The 22,522-nt window shown below is 43.0% G+C and overlaps 1 protein-coding gene across 1 annotated transcript in view; it reads left to right on the forward strand.

The window, feature by feature from the left end:
- Positions 1–20,347, forward strand: part of CUBN (cubilin) — a 265,058-nt gene extending 244,711 nt beyond the window's left edge. Inside the window, exons 61-67 of the mRNA XM_073879866.1 lie at positions 7,320–7,482; positions 8,042–8,247; positions 11,210–11,357; positions 12,267–12,448; positions 14,884–15,049; positions 16,542–16,777; positions 19,403–20,347. Coding sequence (XP_073735967.1) covers positions 7,320–7,482; positions 8,042–8,247; positions 11,210–11,357; positions 12,267–12,448; positions 14,884–15,049; positions 16,542–16,777; positions 19,403–19,510 — 1,209 coding nt within the window. The 3' untranslated portion in view covers positions 19,511–20,347. The remainder of the gene's footprint in view (positions 1–7,319; positions 7,483–8,041; positions 8,248–11,209; positions 11,358–12,266; positions 12,449–14,883; positions 15,050–16,541; positions 16,778–19,402) is intronic.
- The last annotated feature ends 2,175 nt before the right edge of the window (positions 20,348–22,522 follow it).

The following is a 22,522-nucleotide window of genomic DNA, read 5'->3' on the forward strand; positions in this document are numbered from 1 at the left end:
AAGGAAGGAAAGAAAGAAAGAAAGAAAGAAAGAAAGAAAGAAAGAAAGAAAGAAAGAAAGAAAGAAAGAAAGAAAAAGGAAGGAAGGAAGGAAGGAAAGAAAGAAGAAAGAAAGAAAAAAAAGAAAGAAAGAAAAAGTCAAATTAATGAATTCAGTTTTTACGCAGTTGACAATAAGGAGGAGTTGAAGGTTTTCCAATGAGTGATATGATCAGGGCAGTATTTAAAGAAGACTAATATGGAATCAGCATTGCAGGTGGGTGGTGAGCAGAAAGTCTGGAGGCAGGACCCCAGGAAGAGGTTACTTTTATTTATTTTTTTTTAAAGATTTTATTTATTTATTTGAGAGAGAGAGAGAATGAGAGACAGAGAGCACGAGAGTGAAGAGGGTCAGAGGGAGAAGCAGACTCCCCGCTGAGCAGGGAGCCCGATGCGGGACTCGATCCCAGGACTCCAGGATCATGACCTGAGCCGAAGGCAGTCACTTAACCAACTGAGCCACCCAGGCGCCCCGAGGAAGAGGTTACTTTTAGATAAGGAGGGTACAGAGATAGAGATGTTAAGCCTAGTGCAAGACTAACTTTTAAGTTTAAAAAAGTGTTTTAAATTTTAAAGAAATTATTTTTTTTTTTAAAAAGGGAATGAAAAGTCATAGATGCACCAAGCACTTAATTGTATACTGTCATAAGCTCCAAGCCCAGGAGACCAGGAGAATGTCAGTACTGTTAGGAGGAGACCATGCTTTGGAAGGTGGGGGCTCAGTCTGGGGGACAGCAGGGCAGACAGGTGGGCAGAGGATGGATCAGGGCTCCCATAGCAGCATGAACAGGAGGAGACTGCAAAGGAGCACTTCTGCAGTCAGTTTTCTTACAGGGAGGCAGCACGGAGGTAGAAAGCCAGGCTTCCTTGCCACTTGGGCAAAGGTCAAGGTTTGCCGTGAGGCAGTCAGAGAGGACAAAAGATGCAGGGTGGGAATCAGACAAGTCGTGGAAAAAACACAAAAGCCAGGCATAGTGGAGGATCCCTAAAGTCAAGGGAGAAGAGTCTCTCACCAAGGATGGGTGGTTAGTGTTACCAAATTATAAATTAGAGGCCGAGAAAGGTGAAGATGAAGGAAAAACTCATCAGATTGGATGACAACCGTTTTTAACTAAAGTATTGACACAGAAGCCAGATCAGAGGGAGTTCCTGGAAGATTGGACATAACGAGGGATTTCGGTTCAGGTTGAATTCTTTTCTAAAATGACACCAAATAGAGCAGTAGCAAAGCTGATATTCCAGACTGTGTGAGAGCTGCCTCGGTTTTACAAGAGGGTCGTAAGCTCTAGAGGCTGGTAATATGGACTCTAGCCCAGTGTTGCCACCAGACAAATTTCCTCACCACCCCCATTCTTTCTCATTTCATCTAAAAAAAGACAAACGAAAAAAATCACATACTCTTACCTACTTTGCAGGGCTGTTTTGTGGTCAAAGATCATGTATGCCTGAGTGTTCAGCACTGGGCCAGAAATGCAATTTAAAAACAAATCCATTTCCCCACCCCCCACCCTTGTGTAATGCCAGATGGGCAGGCTGGCTATAGGATCACTTTTTCTTAAAACATTAAAAAGAATTGATTTACAGATAAATGATCATAAAAGTAAATTCATGCCGGATGTTTTGGGTGTGGTCCTGCTAGGAGGAAGGTTGATTGATATTCTCATCCTTTTCTGAGTGTGATTTGATACTGTTATTGAAGCAACTAGCAATTTTCTGAATTTCTTCAAGTCATTTGGGACAAAAATAGCAATATCAAAAAGAAGGAGTTATTATCTAGCTTAAATATAAAATGCCTCACCCCTCCTTTCTAAAGAAATTCTGTTCAGATCTACTCTTGTTTTCCTTCTTGGGAAAGCAGTTTCTCTATACTGGCAACTTTTCCAGCTTTTAACAAACTGGCAGATCAAAGAACTGTCCTTGGAATGCGAAGCCTGGGGATACCTGTATTAAAGCGATTCTCTGTGATAAATGGGACATTTGATTCCTCATAGAGTGTTTCTTAGGTATTATAATCAAGTCACTTTTTAGAAAAGCTAATTTAATTCAATTCTGTAGGTCATTATACAGGTGAAAACATGGCAATACCATCATTCATTCATAATTATATCTCTTATTTTTGAAAGGGTTGACCTGAAAAGTTATTACGATAACTGCAGTACATCATGATTGTGTGTTTTTGCTGAGTGTTTCTGTTGAAATGAACATCACATCCACTCCATAAAGAGTCACGTGGTATGATGATGTGCCAGGCACCCCACGGGATAGATACAGAGGGTTAAAGATAGGGTTCCCCAAGTTGCTGTCAGCAAAGTGGAGGAAGCCAACACATAAGCATATAAATTATTGTACAACAGACAAAAACAATAAATATGAACAAGGAACAAAAGTAGAGAAGTAGGTATAGTTGAGTCATTTGGGGGTTCAGGAAAGGCTTTGTCCATGGCTTGGCTGAGCTGGATTGTGGAGGAACATTGCAGAAGCGCACTTCCTGCTGGGGGGCCGCCAGAGAGAAAGAGGGAAGGATGAAGGATGAACTTGCAGCTCTACATTGTATGCCTGGCTTCTTGACCCACCAATCTGCCAGCAGTAAAGTCAGTTTTCTTGTGGTGAGCAGTGAGAGAAATGGCAGAACGGGCTCAGGGCTGTGCCCCTAACTGACGTTCCTCTGCTGGGAAATATGGAACTAGTGGAAAGGAAATGGCTCCTTCCTAACATTTCTCAGCATCTTCCCAACCTAATCCGTGCCCACTTGAATAGCCAGTATTTTATGGTGCTTCCTTGACTATCTGAAGTGAAGGTCATCTATGCTACACCCTACCCTCATACGTGGCTTCAAAATGTAATATAATGTACTAAATGCAATGAAAAGGGGGAATAAAGGGAGAATATATGAAATAGTGCAGACCTAAATAAATAAGTGATCTGCTACAACTGTATTATGATACAATAGTCAGATTCCTCTAGGTGGGATCGTGGCAAAGCCAAAAGTATCAATTTAAACTAATATGGATAGGCTGTATTTGCAACTTAAATGCCAGTAACCTCAACATCTGCAATATGAACTTCCAAAATAGTGAAAAAACGAAAAAAATAGTTCTAAACAAAACAAAGTCCAGTCTTCCTTCCACTCACACAGTAACTGCATTCTCGGAAATGTGGTGCCTCTTAAAACTATGCAAAATGTTTTTGTGTTCTAGAGAGAATGGATTTAGGTTCTGGGATCCCACAATAATGAACACTTTTATTACACAAATGTCTGGTTGGACACTGAAAAGTTACATGGGACAGAATAAATCTTCACTTTGCAGAACTGTCCTGTGAATTGCAGGATAGGATCTGCAGTGTGGCTTCTACACGCTAAATGCCAGGTATAGCCCCCAAATTATTGTGGTGACCCAAAAAACATGACATGCTTGCAAAACGCTCTCTGGGAGGTGACCCTGCCCCCTTTGGGGACCTCTGTCTTAACCCACTGGGCTTAACCGTTCAGTCTGTGGGCCAGTCAGTGTTAGGAGAAGATCTGCACTCTATCAAGGCATTGGGTTCCATGAGCTAGTCCCTACCATTCGTTCGTTCATTCATTCATTCAATGTTTATATGAATACCTCCTATATTCCAGACACTGGTCTAGGCACTGGAAAAGAAGAGATGAGAGAAATCAATCAATTAATTAATTAATTAATAATATATAAAACCTCCTGTATTTACAGACCTGATTCTAATCACTGCTTCTCATGACCCTTCCGGAGACCACTGGGACCAACAGGACATTTTTCCCCATAAGATTCTGAAATGGGTCAGAGTTCAACCCCAAATCTGAAAAACCACTGTCTGTTCTCTTTCCCATCCCAAATTACACACCGGCACGTCCGGCAGACCCTAACCAAGGCTCCTCAATAAAGTCAAAGAATTCATCGCGATACTCTAAAATGCAGCATAGGGATGCTCCAAATAAGAGTATAAAAATCCTGCTGTTGTCAAATTCCCAAGGAAATAGTAAAAGATAAAGTCCTGAGAGAATTAATGTCTAAAATGATTAAGTTAAATTTGAAAAGAATTCAAGTCACCAATATTGCCCTTATTGCCTTAATGCCCTTTTGCATTAAAAGTTCAGAGAAAGTAAAATCCCAACATGGCCTTCCCCACTTTCTCCTGCAAATTAACAGCTGGATAAAGTGCAGGATCTGGCAGTAGTCGTTTTCAGAGGCTTTCTCCCCCCAACTCATGTAAGCAATTCCTTCAGGATCTTAAGTAGATTCTAATATGCTCCCCATCTCCAGCATTGCACAGTGTGTCTCCTGCAGCACACCCTGGAGCTACCCTCCTTCATGGAGGTCTAGCATCATCAGGGGATGGGAGAGCAGGTGGAGAAATACTGGCTTTGGCTGCACGGGAGTCTGGGAGCCGGTGTCAGTGGTCCAGAGGCCACCAGCTGTCTAGTTCAGCTCAATGACGAGAAATCGTCCCATGGCGGTGAATGAACTCTTGCAACAGCAGTGGGAGGCCAGGCACTATGTAACTTCTGTCCATCACATTTACTGGTTACCTATTCAGAACCCAAATCAGGCCCTAGAACTTCTACAGAAGACGCAAAGTCTTTCTCCTGAGACGTGAGGAACTTCACGGTCGTGTCCCGGGGTGCTTGCTCAGTCCCACCTGCATCCTGTCGCCCTAATGCCAGGCACCCCAAGTGAGTTGTGGAGACTCTTACATGCCTCTTACACTCTACTGAAGCCGTCCACACCATGTTCTGTAGGTTGGGATGCCCCTCTTCCTCTTCAGGTCTGGGAGGTCTCTACCTACTTTTAAACGCCTCTTCAAATGCCTGCCTGAGGTCTTTCCTGACTCCATCATCTGGGTTCTCTTATTACATTTAAATCCTTCACTATAGTACTCACTTTTTAAAATTTTACATATAAATGACACACACACAAATATATATGTATATTTAATGTATGGATCCCTCTCACCAATTAGTGCCAAGGAGTGTCTTGCATGTACGGAAAGTGCCTGGTACATCCTTGTATACGCAGGACCTAGCACAGAGGCAGAGAATAAAAATAAATAAGTAAAAATAAAAATGCTTGCCAGTATGAATCTGATGATACAGGTGGCAGCCATTATCATAATGTTTTAACTTGTTTACCAAAGAAGGGATATTACCTAAAACTTGGCAAATCCTCTCTTCTATAAAATGAAGGGGATGAGATTATCCAACTCTGTGGAGTCTCTTCTGGCTCCAAAGTTACTCAAATCCCTTGTAAGCAGGAGAGACAGTGCCACCTAGTGGTAAGTTGAATTTTCTGTTTATTTTTGAAATGTCTATTTCTATTTTATACATTCCTAGCCATTTTAGAATAATGTCAGTGGTCATGGCTATTTTGAAGTTTATAACACACCATAGTTCTGTTATAAATTCGTTGTTTGGGTCTACGCACACATACTTGTTTTAGAAATACCGTGAAGATGACTCAGCTGGAGAAATCTGTGTTCTGGTAATATGCTTGAAAGAAATTCAGGTGTCCACTATTTTGACAGGTAGCTGTGGAAGGTTCCTGTGGCTGGGAGTTTTTCTGGGTGCTGATGACACCACAGTGAATAATCAGTCTTCCCACCCAGGGGACTTACATTTTTATTGGGAGAGAGACAAGAAAAAGTAAATAAGCAACAAATGAGATGTGTTTTGATTGTAGTAAGAAAATAGATGTTGGAGTTCCTGCAATGTACCATAGGGTTGGGCTCTCTGAGGAGGTGACATTTGAGCTGAGACGAGGGGGAGTGGCCCGTTCAAGAGCTGGGGAGAGAGAAATTGCTCCCTGCAGGAGGAATAGCCAGTGCAGCGGCCTGGCGGGGACAGTCCCCGCAGGACGAGGTATGGGAGGAAGGCAGTAGGAGGGGTCTGGGGAGAGGCCCCAGGCCAGACCAGGTGGGGGCTTGCAGGCCACCATAAAGAATTCAGGTGTCACTTCAGGAGCCGTGGGAACCATTGGAGCATTTAAGGCTGAGCAGGAGCATGAGTTAAGTTTGCAAACCCTTGGGCCATTAGTTCACTGTGGCTGTTCTGTGGACACAGACGTCTCAGGAAGATGTTACAGTAACCAGGGTGGAGGACGATGGTGGTAGCAATGGGGAGGAGCCCTCTGGGGTAGATTCTGAAGGTAGAGCGGAATAGAAGCGGGGTCGGTGGGGAGGGAGAGAGGAATCAGGGATGATTGAAGTCTTCAGCTTGAGCGGATTATTGATACCAGGAAGCCTTGGGGAGACTAGGTCTGGGAGGGGTGGGTTGTGGGAGAGAGGGACCAAAACACTACTCATTTATTAGACCTGTACTGGGTGCCTTTTTTGTGCCCTCTAAAAACCGGGGACACCCAGTGCACAGATCGGACAGAAAACACAATCTGTGTTTCCATGGAACTAGAGCCGTCTTCAGAGCGGAAGACAATAATATTAAGTAATGTACGTAATATGTGAAGATATGCATGCTCTAAAGAAAGAACAAAGCAGGAAGGGAGAAAGGGAATTGGCAGAGAGTTCACATTGTAAGGAAGGTGGTCGGGGATGGCTTTAGCGAGGCGGTGATGTTTGAGTCAAGTCCTGAAGGAACAGAGAGGGGCGAAAGATATGGGTGTACAGGAGCGGAATGTTCCAGCAGAGGGAACTGTAAAGCCGCAGTGAGCCTGGTTTGCTCGAGGAGCAGAGAGAACAATGTGGAGACAGCAGGTATCAGATGAGAAAAGTCAGGGGTGGCATGGAGAGCAGTGCTCTCAAGCCTTTGAAGGCCACTATTATGGCTTTAGCTTTTCTATCGAGTGGCTGGGAAGCAGCTAGGAGGGCTCTGAGCAGTGACCTGGTCTGAGCTGAGTTTTTAACTGTAGCCTGTGACTCACCTGCTGAGGAGAGGCCAAAGAGGGGCAAGAGCGGAACCAGGGAGTCAGCGGTGTGAAGCCAGGCACGAGATCTCAGGGACTTGTACCTGTGTGGCCATGTGAGCAGGCGGGGCGAGGACAGGGATGCATCGGCTGGCTCTGATGACCCACTCGTTTTAAATCAGATAGGCCTTTCCTCGTGAGAAAGGATTTCTAGGCATCATACCAGGTTTTTATTTGAAATCATTATAATAGCATCAATTCAATAGCAGCTGTTCCTAGGTTAAAACTCGCTCTGACAGTATCAGTGTAAGTTTCTTCATCATGACCTGTTGTGACTCCATGTCCATTTTAGTGTAAAATATGCAACTTCTTTGTGAGTAACGGAAAACAAATGAACTGTGTTTCTTTTCAGTTATACGACGGGGATAGTGAAAATGCCAACTTGGCTGGAACATTTTGCGGTTCCACCATACCTGCTCCCTTTATTTCTTCTGGTAACTTCCTGACGGTTCAGTTTGTCAGTGACGCAACTTTAGAAAGGGAAGGATTTAATGCTACGTACACCCTTGTGGACAGTGAGTAAATGGAGACATTTTTGTGTTTTATGAGATGTGTATTAATGCACTAAAAATAACACCATGCTTCTATCTCAACTCAATGTTAATTACTAAACTCAGTGTTAATTCCAATCTAAACTCAATGTCACTTACTAAATACCATGTTAATTACTCTGTTTAATTGGTGATACAAATTTGGTACGATTCTTTTTTTAAAGATTTTTATTTATTTAAGAGAGAGAGAGAAGGGGCATGAGCAGGTGGGGGGAGGACAGAGAGAGAGGGGGAAGCCGACTCCCCTACCCCCCCCCAGCCCTGAGCAGGGAGCGCGACATGGGACTCGATCCCAGGACCCCGGGACCATGACCTGAGCCGAAGGCAGACACTTAACCAACTGAGCCACCCAGGCGCCCCTCAATTTGGTATGATTTTTAGTGAAGAATACCCTACCTTCTTCATAGAATGATGTAACTACAGTTCTTTGGGCTGGAAGGGTAGGGAAGGCTGAATTTTAGATATTGTGTGTTATGTGGACATGTGAGTAAAATTTGCCTTATAAGCTGTTCTCTTTTTCCAGTGCCTTGTGGTGGGACGTATAATGCAACTTGGACCCCGCAGAGTGTTTCGTCACCCAATTCATCAAACTCAGAAATCCTATTTTCCATGTGTACTTGGGTCCTCGAAGCTCCCCCACATCAGCAGGTCAAGATAACAGTGTGGACCCTGCGGCTGCTCTCCCAAGACTGTGACCAGAATTACTTCGAGTTTCAGGACTCGCCTGAGGTAACAATCAGAGGATGCAGGACAGTCCCATCTAATGATCTTGTTCACCAGTATTTGCAAAACACTTGAAATAATGAGGGCATAATTAAATAGATTCTCAAACTTACCTCCAGCTTAACATATCCAAAACATACATATACAGCCCTATACAAAACCCTCTATTCCGGCATTAAGAAACCTTCACTTGGTCTTGTAGGTGGGGAGCTCTCAAACTTCCTTGTGCATAAGAAACATCTGGGTGTCTAGATAAAAGTGCATACGCCAGGGCCCCACCCTGCGATACTGAGTTCCCCACATGGCACCTATTAATCTAAATTTTTGATGAACAACTTCAGTGTTCTGCCACTGAAGGACCAAGGCTCCTGCAGTTGAGGGCAGCGGCGGGGCGGGGGGGGTGGTCTGTGGATAGGAGGAACTGAAGGGGTCAGCGTGGGACACAGGGAAATCAGTTACGAGGCCATTTGGCACCAGTCTGGTGGGACTATATTCATGGTCATGTAAGAGAGAAAAAAAGAGAAAGCTGTTTTGATTTTAAACAGAGAAAGAGAATTGCCGGTGGGCTAAGACGTTGAGGAGACAATCGGATGTAGATGCGTGATATTAACAGAAGGCCTGAAGAGCTGGGTGTCATCATTACATGGGTCAATAGCTAAATTAACACAAGTCATGAGATTATCCATGGAGCCTGTGTAAAGTGTGGAGTCATGACTGGAGGGTGGGTCCCTGGGAAAACCCCTGGGACCCTGGATTGTCTTTCAGCAGTTTGAGGAGCAACTAATCTGCCCCCATTCATTCCCAGGATGTCATATTCAACCCCCTACAGGCTGGCAATAGCAGAGGGTCCAATCTATCCCTTCCTGAGTTTTGGGGGTCCTCCTTATTATAAATCTGGGGTCCCCTAGTTTACACATAGATCTTGGTGGTAAAAAAATCCGGTTTGGCTGACTCCAATTGGAGAGGTCTGGGAGGAGTTGGCAGTTGGGCAGACACCATATTTGTTGAATTTTCAGAAAGCTCAGGCACTGAGACTTACCCCAGGCTCCCACCGTGGCCAAGGTGTGAGATGATCACCGTTCCATTGGCAGTGGTTTTCAGAATGAGATTCCTATTCCCTGGTGGTACCCTTCCTAGAAGGTCTTAGAACCAAGCAGAACAATGCCCTTTGGTTAAAGCTCTTTCAATTTCCCATTGCTTCCCAAAGCTGAGATGATGGGGATCAGGGCAGACTCCCATCTGAGTAGGGAATTGCTACTCACAGGGCACAAGGCAGCTCTGAATCATAACAACAGCTGGATGGGCCTCAAGGAAGACCCAGTATTTGTCATAAATGAATAATGTCCTTTGAATGAATAAAGGAAAGAACAGAGGGTTTCAGCGTGGGTAGGTTGGGAGGAAAGATGGGAAATTGACTGATAACTGGGAGAAACTGGAACTCTCCAGGTGTCCGAGAGTAGGAGGAGAAGATACAGTTGGAAGTTCATGTGAGGATCATGTGTTGGAGGCATGATTGATGATGAACAGCTGGCATAGGCAACCACAGAGAGTGGAGGTGAAAGTCACTGGTAGTAAGGAATGCAGATTAGGGTTTAGTGGATCATCTATAAAAACATCGAAACCTCCGAGGGTTGAGAAAGGAAGCGGGGTGCCGGGGATGATGACGAGCTAAGACCCGAGTCTTTAATGAAGGAAAGTCACCAGAGGGAAAGTGGGAATGGTGAGAAGGGTCAGAGGAATCTTAGGCCAGACATAGAGACCCTCAAGGAAAACTGGCTTTGATGCAAGGCTAGGTACTGCAGGGAGCGACCTGCGGAACCCCTCCACCCCTCAGCCCCCCACCGCTATTCCTGCTCAAGGAATTGTGGACTATGGGACAAGAATGGCCTCCACCAGGAGGCTGCAGGAGACCCAAACTTCACTCAAGGCCCCAAAGTGGAAAGGCTATGTACAGATGTATACCGTGGCGGTTAACGCTGCAGTGAAAGTTCAGAGGAGGCTGCAGGCCAGGTTAGGGAAGGACCAGCAGCAGGAGGCTGGGGGGCAGGGGGCAGAAACAGACATCAGCAACAGGAGCTCGCAAGCATGGGTGGGAGGTGGGCCTGTCAGTAGGCGCCCACGAGTGAAAGACAGCAAATGTCTTACCTTTGGTGCCGGTGGTTTTTAAGCAAGGCTGGGTAGGCGCTGGACCCCATTACCTTATTATCTTGAGAGGTCAGGAGGGCTGCCCGGGTTTCGCAAAGGGGAAACGGGTACCTCATTGCAGAGAGGGGCTGCCTTGGGGTTTCCCAGTGTTGCCAAAGTCCTGTTAGATGAGCTCAGGGGTGGGGAGTGCTGGGAGCCCTGCCGAGTTAGGCTTCTGGGGTTCAGGACTATGGGGAGACCCAGTGGAACTGTATTGAGCTCAGTTCATCTCAGCCTGGATGTGCTCAGAGCAACTGCACAGGCCTTTGGCTGTGAAGCCGCCTGAGGGGGAAAGGGTCTCATCCGCACACTGTGTCTCCTGGTTTCAGCAGAAACTTGGCCTTGCCCTCCAGCCCCTAGGGGAGTGTGAGACGTTTGTGCATTCCAAGCCCTGGTTGCCGGGGGCTTCGAACACTGTAACCAGTTTCCATGGCTGAATTTTTTTTAAAGATTTTATTTATTTATTTATTTGAGAGAAGAGAGAGAGAGAGAGAGAGAGAGAGAGAGTGCACAAGTGGGGGGAGGGGCAGAGGGAGAGTGGGGGGTGCAGAGGGAGAAGGAGTAGCAGACTCCCCGCTGAGCAGAGAGCCCAAAGCGGGGCTCGATTCCAGGACCCTGACATCCTGACCTGAGCCAGAGGCGGACGTTTAACCGACTGAGCCACCCAAGCGTCCCCCCATGGCTGAATATTTAAGCCATACTTTTATATGCAGTTTAGTTTCCACTACGGCCTCTTCTCTTTTGAGACCAAATCTAGTGTGATATGGCTTCCATTTCATTTCAGAGTCACTCAAATCCAGGGCTTCTGGTCTGTGGCAGAAATGCTTCGGCGGCGCCAACGTTCTATTCTTCTGGGAGCACGGCCATTGTCATCTTCAAATCCGAAGTCCTCAGCGGAAACTCTAGAGTGGGTTTTACCTATCAGATTGCAGGTGAGCCCTGAAAGCGTCACCATTCCTGCCAGAATCCGCTCCCATGAGCGGGCCTGTTAACATGAACCACACCCACAGTGAGGTAAGAATTTTAACTAGAAGCCAGGCCCACTTGAGCAAATTACTAAAGCTGGTTTCTGAAGAGGTAAAGTGACTATGATACTAATTTAAATGTTTAGAATACCAGCATATTCTTCAAAGTTCAGGGAGCTAATTTAAGTATATACCCGTTGCCTTATTAATTATCCGCTTGACTGCATATGGAACTCACTGTACCTTAGGAAGTTATTTTGTAAAAACCCAGAAGTCCTGAAAGTGTTATTTGATTACGATTACAGCTAAGAAGTTTATTTCTAGAAGACATTCTTTGATGTTCATCTCCAGCTTGATTAAAACCAAAGCTGCCTTTGATTAAAACAAACAAACAGAAATATTTGGGATGGTTTTACCTATTTTTTACCCAAAATGATACAGAACAGCAATTTACCAATTCTATCAGAACAAGTAATTCCTCCGAGGATGTAAATGGAAATCCTCAGACAAAAGTCTGTCTTGGATGCAGAGACTTTGTGCCTTTGAGAGTCTAGATGTCAGCCCACTCCACCTCAGTGTGATCAGAACAGTGCAGAGAATGCTAGAACATACCTCTTCAAAGGAGAAGGCTCACGTTTCATATTTCCCGTGGGGAAATATGTTTTATGTTAAGGAGACACTGAATTACATTTGCTCTCTGTGCCATACCTTACTTCCTCTGACCTCACTTACCTCAAAGGGAAGTGAAAGGGCTGGTATTAGCTTTTTTCTGAAGTTTGTTCAAATTTAACCATCTTTTTGAATTCTTTCCGTCAGATTGAAAGAGCATGAAATATTGGGATGCATACATTAATTGTGAAATTTTTTTCCCCTAAGGTTGCAACAGAGACTATAACAAGGCATTTGGCAATCTGAAGAGCCCTGGATGGCCAGATAATTACGACAATAACTTGGATTGCACTGTTATCCTCACAGCCCCACAGAACCATACTATTTCCCTCTTTTTTCATTCGTTTGGCATCGAGGACTCAAGTGAATGCACGCACGATTTCTTGGAGGTAACATAGTTTGGATATCATATAAATGAACTGTATAAGGGGCGCCTGGGTGGCTCCGTCAGTTAAGGTCTGCCTTGGGCTCAGGTCATGATCCCGGTGTTCTGGGATCCAGCTCCATGTCGGGCTCCCTGCTCTGCGGGAAGCCTGCTTCTCCCTCTCCCTCTGCTCCTCCCCCCTGCTCGTGATCTCTCTCTCTCTCTCTTTCATGCTCTCTCTCTTTCAAATAAATAAATAATTAAAAAAAATAAATAGATGAACTATTTAAAAGATGGATCACTGAAGATTTTTCACCTCTGTCTCTGCTACTTCTAATCATGGATCCCTTACGTGTTCATAATTTGTTCATAATTTTTTCATGCCATAAATATTTACCAAGCATCTTCCAGGTCCAGGCACTGGAAATGCAATAGGGAACAAGACATAGTCAGGGCCCCCAGGAGGCTCACAGTCCATAAGAAAGACAGGAAATAGTATGCACACTACAGAGTCAGCATGGTGAGGAGCACCTAATTCAGTTTTGGGGACAGAGAGGCTTCCCAAAGGAGGTGATGTGTGGGTTCAGAGAGAACCATCCAGTGCCCTGGAAGAAGCAGAACCAAGCTCTGGGAGCACTTGCACCTCTGTGAGTCTCCAGCCCCACCACAAGAGCCCCTTCTGCGTCCTTTGTGCTCTGTACCACCTACACTGTGTAAGCAAAAACTATACTGTCGCTCACAGGAGGGTGTTCTGAATGAGCCCATAACTGAGGCAGACGCTGTGTGGAGCGCAGTGCCTGTATTTTACCATGAAAACCCCAGAGCTCACTTGCGTGTCCTTTGCAAACTCTTTTGGAAATGTATTCATTCTTAGGCAGTAAACTGCAATGTCACTGGAGACAGTGTCACCAAAGATGCTGAATTTCTCTGTGGATGGAATTTGAATGTAAACCTTACCGGACGCGCTCTGGATGAACTTTGTACACAAGAGTACACGTACACAAGAGTCCTCAGTACGTGGTTCAAAACTTCCTATCCAGTAAGCAAAGAGAGGAAACCACAAGTCAGGCCCGTAAAGTGCAGCCCCGTCTGGTTTTTGGTAGGAGGACTGGCATGGTTTATTGGCAGCCCTATGCGCAAAACTCACCCCTCCATTCACGTTAACTATGCCAGGAACAGAAATTTCTCGGTGAGGACTGTGACCGTATTGCTACCACACAAAAGCCAAGTCCTGGATCACATTTGGAATCCGTGTTTGTTTTTCGTGCCTTCGCCTCCCTTTTCAGGGTCCTCTAATGGCTCAGAGATGTTTATTGGTCTTGTTGATCCGTTCTTCCTGTGCAGAGAAAAATGGGGAGGATGCTAGCTGGAAATGATACCCCACTTCTCCTCTCAGAGCAGAGCTTTCTAAAACAGGATCCAGAGGAAAGAGGGGGAGCGGGTATGGCCCTCCAGTGTTCCTGAATATGGTGGCCATCTCTGTCGGCGGGTGGCTCACTGCCTGCTCCATCCACTGCAAAGCCACTTAGAAGAGTAAGCCAAAAAGCACCAGAAAGGCACTGTTGTCTCCCACTGCTACTCCATCAACCTAAAAAGAATCTCACTCTAGGTCAACACCACCCAGTTAGACTAGCCATGGTGCCTCTGAAGAACCTCTCTGACTCAAGACAACCAGCAATTAACCAAACGTTAAACGATGAAATTATAAAGGGAACGGAGGAACATCCAAGAATTTGAATACATGTGTCAATAAAATCATCATTCATACATGTTGAGCCGGTTCCAGCTCTACGTTGTCTGGATAACATTTCTTTAATACTCCTCAAGAGTCCTCCTCAGAGGGCTGAGAGTGCGCAGAAGTTGGCTGAGTTCACTGCGGTTACCCGTACTTACCCACTGACTCATTTCCTGTTTTTATATGCGTCTACTCTAAGCAATGAATTAAAAAAAAATCTATTCAGCTTCAGACTGTGTTTTTAAAATTACGTAACAGTCCGTTTCATAGATTTATTGAGTTCTGTCCTTTTCCTATCCCCAAATCCCTTTGGTTGTGAACTTTATTATACTTTGCACATTGCTTTTTTTTTTCATAGCCCCTTCTTAGCCAGTGTATGGGGAAAAAAAAAAAACATACACACGGTATAATGAATAAAGCATAATAGAAGTGACTGGAAACGGAGGAGGCAATATCCCCTCCAATCTTTTTGAAAATCACAGATAGTTCTGAATTCAAACACAAATGGTTTTTGATTTACAAATTGGATGTTTCTGTCCTTTGCAAGAGAACGTGACTTCTGGGTGTATTTTCAGAAAACCCTTCATTCTCAAGCACATAAAAAGACAAAGCTTTTCCCAAAGAGGTTGTCATTCAGATTCTCATGTGTCAATGGGTAGCAATGAAAAACCAGAGAAGAAAGGATAATATGCTTAGGTATAGTAATTAATGGCTCCCTTTTCCAGGTAAGAAATGGAAGTGACAGCAGTTCACCATTACTTGGCACGTACTGTGGAACTCTGCTGCCAAATCCCATCTTCTCTCAAAACAATCAACTATACCTACGGTTTAAGAGTGACAGGGTGACTTCCAGCCACGGGTATGAAATTCTCTGGACCTCATCACCCTCTGGTAAGACACTTGCACATTATAAGGGAAATTGATGTAGGTGAGAAAAACCCAGGGGGTCTAATAAGAAAAGATAAATAAAAGTGACCATACCAGGACGCCTGGGTGGCTCAGTCGGTTAAGTGTCTGCCTTCAGCTCAGGTCATGATCCAGGGTCCTGGGATCGAGCCCCGCATCGGGCTCCCTGCTCAGTGGGAAGCCTGCTTTTCCCTCACATATAGATAAATATATCTAGCAACATGTGGAAATATAGGAGTGCATACATATGTACATATGAAGCATAGATAAGATACAGATTTTAAAATTTTTTATAATTTCTGATTTTGTTGTATTTTTTTAAAAAACCGCATGTGTACCCAAAGCCAAGGCACTAACACATACTTGGCTATAAATAAGCACCTTCTCCTCTTGCAGCGCCTGTCATTTCTTCGCAGTCCTGGAGGCTAATTGCTTTTTTTCAGGGCAGTAAGTAACTTCCTGAGTGTTTGTTTGGTAGTTTATCAAATAACTGAAGGAAATTTAAGTCATGTCAATATATTTAACTCAAGAGAGGAGGACTATCTTTAGGAGATGTCCCATTTAGGTATTTAGAAATATCTAAAAACTTTCCAAGTAAGAATGATAACAATGACTTATTTTCAGTAGACTGAGGGACAAGAAATAATTTAAATCTTGGCAGCTAAAGATGCTTGCAGACGATCTCCAAAGCCCTGATTTTACAGAGGAGGATATAAAACACGAGGTTAATGAATTTTCCAGAATGCACTGCTAGATTGTGGTAGAAGCAAGACTATACCTCCAGGGGTCAGACACCCAGCTCAGCACCTTTTAATACTACTGTGCAGTGTGGTTTCTTCCTGTGCGTAGCAGGATATCTGGGTCCCCAGGGTATCCGGTCTAAATCATGACAGCGTTCATACACAAATTAACACTAATACTCACGGAACTCTGGCAGACAGTCAATCTTGGCACTGTCTGTTATAAGCTCGGGAAAGTCACTTACACAATAAAATAATTCTTGTCGAAACCTACAATGACACACTCTTTGGGTTTAGCCCTGGAATTTCACTTTTAATTTGACTTCACTCCCATCACCATCATCCACTGAGGGCATATGGAAGGCCCACCCTACACTGTCAAAAGTACACAACGACTTTAATTACTCTCTCCTGTAGCTACTCTACCAGGTTCTTGGTTTTCCCATTGTGTTTTCAACCCACTGTTTTCAAAGAAGTGTCCTGGAAGGAGTGGTCCCCATGTCATGAGATGCAGGGAGCAGAACCTATGGGGGAAGGACGGGGCAGGGGGTGGGAGGAGGTTGTGGTGAGGGCGTGGGCAGGATATAGCCCACAAAAAGAGCAGGAAAGGGGTTTCTGCCTCCTCTCTTCTTGCCAAGGGTCTCAGCATTTTGAGAAAATAGCCACCATCTTATTTCTTCACACGGGGATGGTTTCCACTTTGTTCAGTCAAACGTCCTGCGTTGTTTTCCTTGCAGGCTGTGGTGGGACTCTTTATGGAGACAGTGGCTCCTTCACCAGCCCTGGCTATCCAGGCACTTACCCAAACAACACTCACTGCGAATGGGCCATCATTGCACCTGCTGGAAGACCTGTCACCATCAGCTTCTACTTTATCAGCATTGATGATCCCGGAGACTGTGTCCAGAACTACCTCATCCTCTACAGTGGACCGGATGCTAATTCTCCATCCTCTGGACCATATTGTGGGGCAGTGAGTAAAACGAACATTTTAAAATTTCCATTTATTATTTTTAAATAATAACAGTATATACTTCTAAAGGCAGACGCATGCAAAGTACAAAGCACAAGCCTCTTACAAATTTCAGCAGCTTCCTATTTTCCTTTCTATTTGGGGAGCACGAGTGCCACCTAGTGGGCATTTCTTGGAATTACTAGTACTCGTTCCCAGACTCCAGCAGAATGGCGTGTTGCGGGGGTTTCGAGGTCCAGACTTGGCAGAGCTCACTCACACCGGCTGACTCAGAATTTCTGGGACACGGGCTGCTGTACGTTGTCTTTTAAAAGCTCCATACATGATTTCAATGTGCTGCCCAGGATTGAATACCCATATTGTTGTCTCCATGAAGGCAACTATGGACAATTTGGACACTTGGCTCCATTTCATCTACTTCTTGTTGAAAATTGCAGGAATTCTTGGAAGAAAATAAAAAGGGAGATTGAAGATGGGTCTCGTGACTAGCAGTTTGTTTTCGTAAAGTTCTGATGTCCTAGATCTTCCCATCAAGCGAGGGTTCTGACAGTGACTCAGTATTGCTTGCCTCTGCCCTCACCGTCCTCTCATTTTGTGAGCAGATGCAGGGCTTTCCAGGAAGGGAAATGTGAGCGCTGTGGAGAGCGTGTCTGTTGCCTGCTGTTCTGCTCTTTACTTAGTTGGGCTTTCTAATTAACTGGACAGGGAATTACAGCAGCTAGAAATCTAAAGATTTGTTTGGCTTTTTAAAATTAAGATAAAATTGACATATTAATTTCAGGTGCATAACATAAATTTGGGATTTTTTTTGTGATGAGAATTTTTAAGGTCTACTCTCTCAGCAACTTTCAAATATACACTACAGTGTTACTAACTACAGTCTCCCTGCTGTACAGTACATCCCTAGGACTTAATTGTAACCGCGAGTTTGTGCCTTTTGACAGACACCCTTCATCCGTTTCACCCACTCCCACCTCCCGCCCCTAGCAGCCACCAATCTGTTCTCTGTATCTGAGAGTTTGGTTTTGTTTTGTTAGTTTTCACAAATAAGTGAGATCACATAGTATTTATCCTTCTAACTTATTTCACTTTAGCATAATGACTTCGAGGACCTTCCATGTTGACACAACCAGCAGGATTTCCTTCCAGATGGCTGGATAATACTCCTTTATTATTATTATTATTATTATTATTATTATTATTATTGTTGTTGTTATTGTTATTATTATATGATATATATATCATATATTTATCCATTTTGTCCGTTGAGGGACACTTAAATTGCTTCTACATCTTGGCTATCATAAATAATGCTGCAGTGAACATAGGGGTACAGATATCTTTTCAAGTTGGTGTTTTTGTTTTCTTTGGATAAATTCCCAGAAGGAGAATTTCTGGGTCATATGGAAGTCCTGTTTTTAATTTTTTGAGCAACTTCCATAATGTTTTCCACAGTGGCTGCACCAATTTACATTCCCACCAACAATGGATGAAGATTCCCTTTTCTCCACATCCTTGCCAACACTTGTTATTTCTCGTATTTTTTATAATAGCCATTCTAACAGGTAGGAAGGGATATCTCATTGTGGTTTTGATTCGCATTCTCTGATGTTTAGTGATGTTGAGCATCTTTTCATGTACTTGTTGGCCATCAGCACGTCTTCTTTGGAAAAATGTCCAGTCAGGTCCTTTGCCTACTTTTTAATTGGACTGTTTGTTTTTGCTGTTGAGTTGTGTGAGTTCTTTATATATTTTGGATGTTAACACCTTATCGGATACATAACTTGCAAATATTTTCTCTCACTCGGTAGGTTGCCTTTTCATTTTGTTGATGGTTTCCTTTGCTGTACAGGAGCTTTTTAGTTTGATGTAGTTCCTCTTGTTTATATTTGCTTTTGTTGCCTTTGCTTTTGGTATCAAGTCCAAAAAATCATCGCCAAAACCGATGTCAAGGAGCTTACTGCCCGTGTATTCTTCTAGGAGTTTCATGGTCTCAGGTCTTTAACTCATTTTGAGTTGATTTTTGTGCGTGGCGTAGTTTCATTCCTTTGTATGTGGATATCCTTTTTTCACAGTGCCATTTATTAAAGACAGAAAGGATATGAAAATAAATTCTAAAAGAATCTACAGATGTTAACAAGGGAAAGTTGTATACTTTACTGATATGATTATTTTAGTGGCAAAAATAAGTATGTGTTTCCATCAGAAAAATTAAAATTTCAGTAAGAAGTTGAATTTTTAATGATAATTTCATTGAGGTATAATATTCACAAACCATAGAATTCATCTTCTTAAAGTGTACATTCAGTAGGTTTAGTAGATTCAGAGTTATGTGGCTCACACCACAATCAATTCTAGAACATTTCATTATCCCAGGAAGAAACTCTGTATCCTCTAGCAGCGAATCTCCATTTCCCCTCAGTCTCCCTCCCCACCACCAATATTCTTGTGTAAGGTATCTATATTAATTCTTAGCAAGATTACTTCTAGAAAAATATGCAGGGTTACTGTAAATTCTATAAAGTTTCTTTATGTAGTACTTTTTTGCTAGGCTAACATTTCCAGCAAAATGTTCAAATTTGTGAAATATATGATGTGTTACTTTTTTTTTCTTTTCAATTTTAGGACACCAACATAGCCCCCTTTACGGCATCTTCACATCGGGTCTTCATAACATTTCATGCGGAGTATGCAGTGCATCCATCCGCGTTCCGATTAACTTGGGACAGCTAGCTGCGTCCCCTGCAGGGCCCACTGACACAATATTGGACAGAAGTCTGCCATCCTGATACGGCATTCTGCCCGGCCCACTGGGAATTACCTGAGCTTTCTCTTTCACCCAAATATGTGTGGAATCAATGTCTGTACATTTTAAAAAATATATAGAATGTAGCTGCTTTAGTCTTGGCTGTGCATGTCATCCTTACTCGTAACACTTTTAAGCTGAACATTTTTTAAAATTCCTTAAAGAGTTGGAAATAATGATGGCATATGTGATGTCAATTGTCAAAAGTTCATGATGAGATAGTATGATTTTCCCTGTGAATGTCAAATGAGGGGTAATAAACATGATTGAATGGTACATAATGATGCTGCATGAATTTGTAACTCATCACAGTTTCGTCTTTCACTAGTAGGTCTATGTAAGTTTTCAGGTTGAATTTTTACATTTTGATGAACTACGCAAATCCTTCAGAATAGGAACTCTAAAACCACGCTGCCTGAATTTGCATTCTAGCACTCCTCGTTCAGTTCTGCCTTAACTTCTCTGCGCTTTCATTTCTAGAAGTCCCACCACTGTCTACTCCTAGTTTCCCAACACAGTCTCTAGAGTCATCAATTGCTTAGCCACGCTTTTATAAAGTTTCCTGCGGCCTTTATCAAAGCAAGAGTGCCTATATTAAATATGCAAAGTTAAGTCTTAATAACAACATGGGACAAAGTGAATGAAAGAAGCTGTGGAATGTGTTACTTCATCTTACTGGAATACTCAAGTGCCAGAAAAATTAATTCTGCACAGAGTACAGAGCCACATAAATAAAATATTCTCACCTTTAAAATTCCTGCTTCCTTGGGGCACCTGGGTGGCTCAGTCGGTTAAGCGTCCGACTGGCTCAGGTCATGATCTCATGGGGCTGGGATCGAGCCCCACGTCAGGCTCCACCCTCAGCGGGGAGTCTGCTTCTTCCTCTTCCTCTGCCTCTCCCCCCTACTCGTGCTTGCGCTCTCTCTCTCTCTCAAATAAATAAATAAAATCTTTAAAAAAATAATATTCCTGCTTTCCTTAATTCTGTGTTATGGGTAGATACATCAACTTTATAGCTGACTCCCTCTGGGAAAGAATGGTGCGTGTGATGAAAGCACCATCCAACCCACAGGGTCCTGACAAGCCAGAGCAATGGAAAAAACTCAAGATGAAATTTCATAGGGGGAGATACAATATTTTGCTCTTTTACCTAAAAATGAGTCACCAAGGTACAGGAAATGGAGAAAGTTTGACTGTGACATATGAAATGACAGAAATTTCATCTGAAGGCAAGATTAATGAATGCAGCTGACAAAGAGTAAAAGAAGATTTGATCTCAGATTGTATCATTAGAGTAATGGTATCAACAAGAGTCAATTTCAGTAGAGAGATACACTTTCCTAGGAGGCATATGAGAATATCCAGGAGGTATATATACCAATTTCAAGAAAGCATAGTCAATATTATAATGTATTTTTTAAATCGGAAAACTTAAAACAGGAAAAAAATAATTTCTCCCATTCCGGAGGTTGTCTTTTCAATTTATTGTTGGTTTTCTTTGTTGTGCCGAAGCTCTTTAGTTTAATGTGATCTTACTTGTTTATTTTAGTTTTTGTTGCCTGTGCTTTTGGCGACTTAACCAAGAAATCATTGCTAAGGCTGATGTTAAGCACCTTTTCCCCTTGTATTTTCTTGTAGCATTTTTACAATTTCAGGTTTTACATTTAAATCTTTGATCCATTTTGAGTTAATGTTTGTGAGTAGTATAAGATAGGGGTCCAGTTTCATTCTTTTGCATGTGGCTGGCTATTCCAGTTTTCCTAGTACCATTTATTGAAGAGACTGTCCTTTCCCCATCGTGTGTTTTTGGTACCCTTGTCAAATACTAGTTGCCCATATACATGAGGGCTTATATCTGGGCTCTCTCTTGTGTTCCACTGATCTATGTGCCTGTTTTTATGCCAATACCATACTGTTTTGATTACGATGGTTTTGTAATCTAGCTTGAACTCAGGAAGTGTGATGCCCCCAGCTTTGCTCCTTTTTAAATCAGAATTGCTTTGGCTATGCAGAGTCTTTTCTGGTTTCAAACTAATTTGGGGATTGTTTTTGTAATTTTATGAAAAATACCATTGGAATTTTTATTGGGATTGCTTTGAATCTCTAGATCGCTTTGGGTAGCACATGTATTTTCACAATATTAAGTCTTCCAATCCAAGAACCTGTGATATCTTTCCATTTATTTGTGTCTTCTTCAATCTCTTTTATCAGTGTCTTATAGTTTTCAGTTAGTGACATTTATTCCTAAGTATTTTATCGTTTTTGATGCAATTATAATTGGGATTGCTTTTTAATTTCTCTTTCAGATAGTTTGTTGTTAGTGAAGAGAAATGCGACTGATTTCTATACGTTGATTTTGTATCCTGCTGCTTTACCAAATTCATTTATTAGTTCTAATGGTTTTTTTCTTTCTTAGTGGAATCTTTAGAGTTTTTTTGATTTGAAGTTCATGTCATCTCTCACTAATAAGACCCATCTCATTTCCTCCGGTTCTGCTTTAATTTAATTCACTCATTTATACATGCTTATTTAACATTTCCAATGTGACATGCAGTAAGCACACCAAGGATAAAGTGGGGGACATGACAGCCATACATCAGCTGATGTCTTCCTACTTCAAAAAATCCATTTCCTAGGGCCATCTTGTCTCGTATCCTGAGGCAAAATTCTCAATTTCCTTATCTGATGAAATTTATATTAAGCCAGCTTCCCAAATCTAATGGCTAAGTGATAACTTCCTTGCTCCCAAATTGCATCTTCATGAGGCTTCATTCTGAGCCATCACCGCCGTACAGAGCTAACAATCAACTAGTTCACACTGGCACAGACGTCCTGGTTGTTGGATACTGAGATACACCAAAATGCTGCTTTCAGGCCCTAAGTGGAATCCAAAAACTATAATGCAAAATGAATGTGTTTGAGGGGTGGGTGAGGGGAAG

This window comes from Callorhinus ursinus, unplaced genomic scaffold (genome assembly GCF_003265705.2).
Source record: "Callorhinus ursinus isolate GAN/ISIS: 27379988/994484 unplaced genomic scaffold, GSC_fseal_2.0 scaffold36, whole genome shotgun sequence".
NCBI lineage: Eukaryota > Metazoa > Chordata > Mammalia > Carnivora > Otariidae > Callorhinus > Callorhinus ursinus.